This window comes from Pollicipes pollicipes, unplaced genomic scaffold, assembly GCF_011947565.3.
Source record: "Pollicipes pollicipes isolate AB1234 unplaced genomic scaffold, Ppol_2.1 Scaffold_4002;HRSCAF=4701_pilon_pilon_pilon, whole genome shotgun sequence".
In the NCBI taxonomy this organism is placed as follows: domain Eukaryota; kingdom Metazoa; phylum Arthropoda; class Thecostraca; order Pollicipedomorpha; family Pollicipedidae; genus Pollicipes; species Pollicipes pollicipes.
In genome coordinates, this window is record NW_023596420.1 from 21,790,766 (window position 1) to 21,799,629 (window position 8,864).

The following is an 8,864-nucleotide window of genomic DNA, read 5'->3' on the forward strand; positions in this document are numbered from 1 at the left end:
GGTTTGCGTTTCTTGTAGTCATAAACGCAAAGTTGAAATCGGTTTTTCATATTGACGGCCACCCCGGCTCGGATAATTGGTCTCAAACCCCGCATCGATCCCAATGAGTTGATCCGAGGGTCAACAGAGCTTATGTATGGAATCTAAACATGCCTCTGGGGACCGCGGTTGGCGCGAAAAACGCATAAGATGTTTCAGTTGCCACGCACGTCAACGGTCAGGACAGCAACATCTCCATGTATTCGTGATTCTGTTTGGCTCTCTCATGGGTGTTCCGTTTCGCTTGCCTATGGATGTCACTGTTTAGCCCTGCCATTGATGTTTCCGTTTCGCTGTCTGATTGATGTTTCTGTTTAGACATCACAGATATGTCCAGCCACTACACCTACTTTACCGTCCTTCGTTCAAAACTCGTCAGCAATCGACCCCACCGGTCCACTGCTAAAATTCGACCGGCTGCTCCCCCCCCCTCCCCCCCCCCTCCGAGCGCCATCTGCAGTCGTCTCGTGTGCGGTGAGCAGACACCGCTGCGCCGCCAGCCCTGACGGCGTCCGCCGCGGCAGGCTCTCGTCGCTGGTGTCGCGCCACCGGTGCCGGCTGCGCGCGCTGGCGCCGCTGGCGCCCGACTGGCCGCTGACGGCGCTGCTGCGCGCGCCTGCCGACACGCTGCTGTCGCTCTGCTGGCACCGAGGCTGGCTGCAGCACGCGCGCCGCATCAGTCGGGTGAGTGGTGTTCCGGCGGGCCGCCGGCTCGCTGCCGGCCGTGCTCGTCACGTAACGCCGTCCTTGCGATTTCGCCACGCCGCTTGTCTGTACTCTTGTCGCATTCATATGAAGATGTTGGGTGTGATTTGTCTCTTTCATGTTACTTCCTTGCCCTCTACTTTGTGGGTGGAATGCCACGGGATGTTTCATACTTGCTTGCGCGTAATCCATGCCAAAACATTATGTGCTGGGATGGCACCGCGCCATGCGCCAAGGTTCCTTTTTTGCAGCTGTGAGTGCAACATCCAGCGTTCATCGCCAAACGGTATCTCGTGTTTGCTGTTGGTAACAACGGTGCAGTTGAAAACAAACTGTCATCACGTTGAAACACCTCACATCCTTTGTAGTCGGGCTGGATGCACGTTGTGGTGTCTCGCTAGAGACAGAGACGAGCACACACGCACACGCGCACGCACGCACGCACGCACGCACGCACGCACGCACGCACGCACGCACGCACGCACGCAGATTATATATATATATATATATATATATATATATATATATATATATATAAATTGATGTATCGAGGCAAAGACACTTGTTGGCTCGGCAGACATACGTGAACAGACCTGCTGTCACGTATGCTGACCTGACTACACGACCACGACTGCGTGAATAAACCACGGCTCTTGCATCAGTCGCGCGTCCCTGAACTACCATCCGTCTCATGCCCGGTCATAGACAACACCCATATTCTCCGTACTGGCACTGCAGCAGTCCTCCAGACGCATGCCCTGTCACGCTTCTGTTGTGTGATGCCCGAGGTTCGCCGTTACACGGTTACGTACCCGCCGGTGTATGACTTGGTTTAGCCAATTGGTGAGAAAGGAATCGCCCAGGCTTCACCGGCAAGCGTTCTGCGGTGATGAGCGTGAAAGCTCGCATTGAACACATGCTTGCTTTACCAGCATACATTGGTCACATTCTGCAACTGCGGCTACTGCATACATACGCTACATTGTACTCACACGAATGGTGTTGGTTGCATGGCCTGTGCGCACCTATCGCCGCAGCAATGAAGGTGCTTTATGTCTTTGCATTGGCTGGAGCGTCTATTTCGCCACAGTTCCGCGGACTAAACGGGCTTTGCTGCCGTCTTCTCGAACCAGCTCGTTCACGAACCGCGTCACTGCATTGAGCTGGTCCTCTTCCCCTTCCTATCCTTCCTGCATTTCCGTCGTGTGTGTCCGCCCGACGTCACTCGCCGACGTCCCCTGGCGCGCCGTTCACTTGAAGTCCATGATGGCGTCGACCAGGTCCTGGAAGGCGTCCGTCTCGTCCTGGCTGGGCACGTACATCTCCATGGTGCCGTCCTTGTACAGCCGCAGGCCGGGCATGGCGCGGTTGATCAGGTCGCAGATGGCCTCGCGCAGCTGGGACGGGTTGCACCAGGCGCACGGGCAGAACTGGCACACGTTACAGGCGCCTGGCGGCAGGCGCAGGCGCAGGCGTCAGACGGGCGCTGGCGGCAGGCGTCAGCAGGCGGGCGCTGGCGGCTGACGCACCCTCTTGGGGGCTGGGTCTGGATCACTATCGGGTCACAGGTCAGCGGAATGAGAATGTGGATCATCGTCGCGGGACAGCTCAGCAGACTCTTGGGGTCCGCCAACGTTTTCCTGTCGATCGCTTTCATGCTTGCATTTCAGCTTGTTTTTGCTATCCTGTTGAAATCCTGTTCTCTTAGCACGTTCCCGTCATTTGCCGTAATCCCTTTTCCGTGATATGCAAGGCCGTTCATGACTATCTGTTTGACCCTGCTCGTTCGATCTGATCATGCGAGATTCAAGGGAAACAAACGTATTGAACCCAAGTAGCATCGGGACGCTCAGCAGTATCTACGATTCAGCTGCAACGTTTACGCATCCTCATACATGCTCTTCCCGGCGCAACGTCTGCTAGCTTGTATCTCATCCCATCTGAGCAGGCTGAACCTTACCCTCACCGTCGCCACCCAACACTTCCCCCGGGCCCCAGCGTCGCCTGCCTCACTCACCGCACAGCAGCCAGGCAATCGTCATGATGACCGCCACGGTGAAGATGGGGCCGAACACGGCCTTCAGCGACAGCTTCACGGACGCCCAGTCGCCCTCGCCGAACAGCAGCTTGACGGTGGCGCAGCCGGCGCGGCGCACCTGGCGCGCGTAGCTGTCGCTTGCGCTAACGTTGCTGATGCAGTGCGGCTTCAGCTGGGTCCAGTGGCTCCAGAAGATCTTGGCCACGCGCTGGCCGGCCTCGGTGCGGTTGGGCGGGTACTCGGCGAACCGGCGGGCGGCGATCGGCCGCGGTTAGTCGCCGGGGTCGAGGCACATATTACACGTCTATATGTGTAGCGCTCTGGATGCAGGGGCGCCTGGTGAACCAGGTGGTGCGCGCCCCTGTGGAATGTTAGGGGATGTTTTGTGGTAGTAATGTTACCCAAGGTGCTGATGTTATTCAGGGTGAAAATGGTAGTTTGAAGGTGTGCGTAATGGGTGGCAGTGAGTAATTATGTTGTGAAAACACGTCGCCGTTGTCTGTCCCGGTTCACTCGGCCTCGGTCGATACCGAAGAATGGCTGGGCCTCATAGAACAAGCCGCAGCTCATAACAAGTTGCCCTTGCGCCCGCTCACCTCTGCAGCATGACGGTCTGGTTAGGGTTGCCGGTGGTGGGCGGGCTGGTGGGTGCCGCGCTCTCCATGGCCGCCTGCCGCGGGGTCGTACGCTCGGTGGTGGTGGGCGGCGCATGGAAGTACTCATACTCCCACTGCTCGTAGTCGTACACGTAGTCGTCGCGCGCCGGCGCCGCCACCATGCTAGTGGTGCCTCGCAGCTGGACCGGCCGGGGCCGCCAGCGGAAGGTGCGCCGGCTGGGGGGCGCGGCGCTGGTGGGCGGCGCGTCTGTCGGCAGCACGCGCCGCCGCAGCTTGTCGAGCTGCGCCAGCGCGTCGGCCGACGCCTGCTCCAGGTCCAGACTGCTCGTGAGGTTCACCAGCGCGCCCAGGCCCAGCCGGCCCAGCACTGAACGGCCGCGACGACCTGGACCGCGCCGAGCCCGGTGACCCCGGCGGCGGCGGTGGTAGCGTCGCGGCGCGCCGTCTGGCGGCGAGAGGCGGCGCTTCCCGAGCCAGCGTGGCGCCTTGGAGCGTGCGCGGAAGACGTAGGACCGCTTGACCCGTGCGGAGACCGGGGTGGCTGGAGGCGGAGTGCCTGGAGCGTTCATGGGCGTGTTGAGTGAAGGCGACCCAGTCCCCTCGCGTGCTGTTCTCATAGGTGTGATGCTGTCGTTCCAAGCGTGTGGCCTTGCCGCGCTAAAAAAGACCATGTGTGACTGGGTGGTGGATCATTTAAGTGTACTGATGTGAGTTGTGTTCTGTTCTAAAACACGAGGCACTTCACACTCAAACGCAGACATATTGTAATCATTTAGAGTATCTGCTGTGAAACATTTGCAGGCATGTGGACAACATCGAAATCAGCAATGGTAGCATGACAATTATAACCATTTAGAAACCTGAGCTTTATGATGAGACAACCATGATTAAGTACAGTATCGCACGCGTGGTGCTATCTCACCTTGGTGAAAATAGACCCAGATACTGGGAATCACGTGTGCCATTGGGATGCGCAAAAAACAGCTGAACAAACGTCTGATACACTGAAAGCCAATCGAATGGAGCCTGAAACCTGGTGCCGGGCATGCCCTCTTGATTGTCGTCCACAATCTGCCGCCACAGACGCCCCCAGGTCCACGAGTCCTCATCACCGCCGTCGCCGTCGAAGTCGTCGAATTCGGACGCGGCCTCCGCCAGCCACTCGCCGATCGCTGTCCAGTTGACGCCGACGTTGCCCAGGGTGCCGGCCACCCTGCCGCCGCCCTCGCTCTCATCCGTGGTAAACTGTCGCACGAGCCGACCGACGGCCGCCGCCACGTCCTCGCCCTCTCCCTCCGCGCCGGAGATGAGCCAGGCGCGGACGCCGGCCAGGTCCAGGCCGCGCTTCTCGCGTCGCGGCGTGCTGGCTTCGTCGTGCGTGTCCAGAAACTGCTCGATCAGGCTCCAGAGGACGGTGGCGGCGCGCCGCTCCTCGCCCCCGGCAGCCGCCGCCGGCTTGTCTCCGCCGGCCGTTACGCGCGCCCACAGCGTTTCGAAGGCGTGCCGTGCGACTTGCCTGGCCTCGCGCGACTCGTTGGTGGGCGCTCGCGTCAGCCGTTCCCGCAGCTCGTCGCCACCATCCAGCAGCGCGCCGAAGAAGTGGGTGAGCTTACCGACGGCCGCGGCGTCGGCAGCGTCCAGCGGCGGGTCGGGTGTCAGCAGGGTCCACGCTGGGTCCGGGCCCGGCGCCGGCGTCAGGTCGGCGCCCGGCGGCGCTTGCGGCGCGGCGGCCGGAGACGGCGTCGGCGTCAGCACCGCTCCGCCGGCTCCGCGTGACACGGCGAGCGCCGGCGCCGGCGTCGGCCCGGCCGTGCCCTCCCCACTCATGCCGTGCGGGGCCGTCTCGGAGGCGTTGACGGCCGACGCTGGCTCGGCGCCCGCGCCGAGCGGCGCCGGCCTCACCAGTCCGACCAGGAGCCGCACCAGGCCGCGGTAGGAACGCAGAAGTCCCGACACGGCGCCGCGGAACTGGCGACTCTGCGCGCGGCGCAGCCGGCGGCCGGCTGACCAGCCGCGCTGCCGGATGCGCCGCAGCCGGTGCCGGTAGCGGCGCTGCTCGGCGGCGCCAAACATCTCTGGCGGCCGCAGACGGTAGCTGCGCCGCTGGCGCGACACGTAGTGCGCCAGCGTGGCGCCCGAGGCCGCGTCGAACTCGAGCCGCGCGCCCAGCCGCGGCGGCTCTAGGAGACGCTCCTCCAACTCCAGGCTGTCGCCGGACGCCGCCGCGAGGGTGCAGAGCAGGGCTAGTAGCCGCGCTGAGCGGTGAAGTCTCATTCGTGGGACTCTGGGGAGATCTGGGATGGAGTCGACTCTCTGCGCAGTTTCAGTTGGCTGGCTGGCTGGCTGAGTTCGGGTGACTTCTGTTCAGCGGTTTGGTGCTCGGCGCTGTTTCCACTCTTGCAGTTTCTAAATTCGGTTCTTCCTTCCTTTTTTACCGTCCCGGGATAGTTGTGTTGGCAGATGTCCCGCTTGGTACCTTACACTTTCAGCAGCGCTCCACCCGAGCAATGCTGCAATGTGCTGCAATCAGCAAGGTTTGGCGCCACTGCTCGTCGTCAGGCATGACAAAATGCGTTATCCTGCGAGGTGTCTCGTGCTGTGGTAGCGGCGGCACCTCTGACCGGGACTTCTTCCTCAGACCTACCCGGACTGCGAGAGCCCGGTGTTCCTGCGGTTGCGGAGCGAGGTGGAGCTGACGACCGAGCTGCAGGGCGTGCGGCTAGCGCTGGAGCACGCGCCCGTCGAGCCCTGTCCGCTCGCGTCGGCCGTGGCCGACTCGGCACCCATCATCACGAGTTGGAAGCTCGCCTCCTCGGAGTCGGCTTGCGCCGAGCGGCGTCAGCCGCCAGGCGGAGCAGAGGCGACGCCAGGGCAGCTGGACGGGGGTGCGAAGGCGGTGCAAAGGTTGGCGGGGAGTTGTGCGGGGGCGGTGCGAGAGACGGCTGACTGCGGCGGAGAAGCGACGCAAGAGCCGGTGGACGGTGGTGCGGGGGCGGTGACGGATCCGGATGCAGGTGGAACAGAGGCGATGCGAGAGTCGGTTTGTGACGACCCGGAGGCATTGCCAGAGTTGACGGGCGGCGGCGAAGGCACGGGTCATCGTCCGGTGGGCGATGGCGCAGAGCCGGTGCCAGGGCCGGTGGGTGGTGGAGCTGGACCGACGACGCCGACCCCGGACGGTGACGTCGGTGAGCTCCGGCCGGACGCCAGCTCTCCGCCGGAGCAGGACAGTGAGCTACGGCGGGTAAGTGACGCCCCGCTGCCGTGCTTATGACGGACGCCGGGAAGGGCGGATATAGTGATCGCCTCGCGCGACTCTTCAGTTAATGTTTCCAACGCAGCTTGCCTTGTTTTAGTTAATCAAGACCGTGCCCCCTTCCGTACCTTGCGTGCATCGGCCGTTTTTTGGCCTACCTGCACTCCCCGAGCGATGGCTACTTAACGGGGCAGCATTGTCCAGAAATGTTTTGACTGCACGTCGGCCGTCCAAGATCGTGTCCATTCTTAACATAATATCACTGTCGCCTGATTCCCGTGTCTATCTCTGGCAGAAGTCCGCTCACCTCCATGCCTGCCGTTTCCGTGCCTGGCAGAGAGCCGGTCTTCGCCATGCTTGCCCTGCGCGTGTCTGGCATGGAGCCGTTCCACCATGCCTGCCGTTACCGTGTCTGACAGAGTCGTTCTTCACCATGCCTGCCGTGTGCGTGTCTGGCAGAGAGCCGTTCGTCATGTCTGCCGTGTCCGTGTCTTGCAGACCATTGGCCGGCTGGCGCTGCGGGCGCTCAGCTCCGACTCGACCCTGTACCAGGTCATCAGTCTGGTGGAGACGCACGGTGTCACTCTGCCCACGGGTGCCGCCCACCCCGGTCAGTGGCCTCCGCTCGCCGGTGCAGACACGCGGTCCCAAGCGGCGCATACCCGCCTGCTTCTGTCCGCGCTGGCTGGCCGCAGCCACGCTCGGGCGTGTTGTGCTCTCGGCGGCGCAGCGGCAGCCTGACTGGTGTGCTATGGGAAGCAGGTCGGCTGGGCACAGAGCCTTTGATGAAGGAGGACGGGTGTGTTGGGTGCACGGACCTCACCGACCTGAGGTGTGTGTGCTGGGTATTCCCACACCGAATGTTTTCATCGGGGTCATGTGTTTGCAGAGTCGGTGAACGCTGGCTACGCGGCCTTCTATGACTTGGCGCTGACCTCGCCTTGCCGTGATTTGTTTATGAGGGCTGCCACATCGCTACAAGAGGACGTCTCTCTGAAGTCCACCATGTGAGCAGGCGGAAACGGAAGCGGAAGTCCGGTTGTGCTGCACCGTGTTCTGTGATGATGCTCTGATATTGGGAGGCAGTTCATGTTGTCTTGTGTGCAGTATTTGCCAACTGACACTGTGCGCGCCAGTGAACTGCGTCAAACTTGTTCTATGGCAGGCTCCCGTGACCTGTGCCGTTGTAGGAGTGTCCCGTCAACATGGTTGCCCTTGGGCTGGCTGAGCGTCATTCAAACAGCGGCGCCAGTCAGGGCCAAGGTCACCTTGAGTTGCTTTGTGAGAACTGCATGGACTGATCATTCCACGCCGTTCCGTTCCCCTCTCCTTCCCTCCCCCTCCTATTGTCTGCCTATCCTTGGTCCAACCCACTGACTGCACGATTGTCCTCCGGCCGTCTCCAGCGCCTCCCCGGTACCTGTGACCGCTCCCCGCCGCTCCTCCGCCTGGCTGTGACATCCCCGGTCCGGTCGGCAGGCCGGCCGGGCTGGAGACGCTAGCCGGGGTCGTGCGCCACTGGCTGTCGGTGCCGTCTGAGGCGGCGTTGCTGGCGCCTGACCTGGCGCCCGGCGGCGGAGCGCCGGCCGTGCTGCTCAGCGCCGCGCCTCTCTCGCTGGCGCAGGCGTACTGCGCGGCGCGCCGCTGGCGCCGCCTGACGCAGCTGGCGCCGCGGCACCGCGACCGCGCCGCCTTCGGCAAGCTGGCGGCGCTGGCGCACAAGCTGGGTATGCAGCAGCTGGGGCTGGGTCCGGGAGGTGGGGCGGCGAGGGAGGGAAGAGATCGGGTCTGTCAGGAGAGCAGCGGATGGCGTGTTACGGTCTCTGCCTGAATCTGAGACGCAAAGTGTGGCGTCAGTGAGCTTGACTAAGTGCGATGGCCGAGCCCCGCGTAGCAACAATGATGAGTGCAGCAGTTCTGGGACCTCAAACTTCTGCGTGCTTGTCATACTGACCGCAGCAACGGTACGGGCTCGCAGGTGGGGACTCACATGAGCATCGTCCGGACTTCCTGATGAGCCTGCTGCAGTACCTGACGCAGCTGCAGCAGATTCTGCACGGGGATGAACCGTCCCCTGGTGAGTGCGCGTCTCTCGTGAGCGCGCGATCTAATGCTGCAACAAGCGTGTTTCCTGATAGAACGGAACTAACCTCGTGGGTGCGTTTTTAAGTTTCCGTTACACCAGCGAAAGCACGCTGTTCATTGTGCG

At 62.3% G+C, this 8,864-nt stretch overlaps 1 protein-coding gene across 1 annotated transcript; it reads left to right on the forward strand.

The window, feature by feature from the left end:
- Positions 1-5,859: 5,859 nt before the first annotated feature.
- LOC119094231 (uncharacterized) lies at positions 5,860-8,649 on the forward strand. The gene is made up of 6 exons (XM_037217306.1): positions 5,860-5,871; positions 6,038-6,643; positions 7,154-7,265; positions 7,545-7,662; positions 8,135-8,221; positions 8,634-8,649. The coding sequence occupies exons 1-6, from the start codon at positions 5,860-5,862 to the stop codon at positions 8,647-8,649; spliced, it is 951 nt and encodes a 316-aa protein (XP_037073201.1).
- Positions 8,650-8,864: the final 215 nt, after the last annotated feature.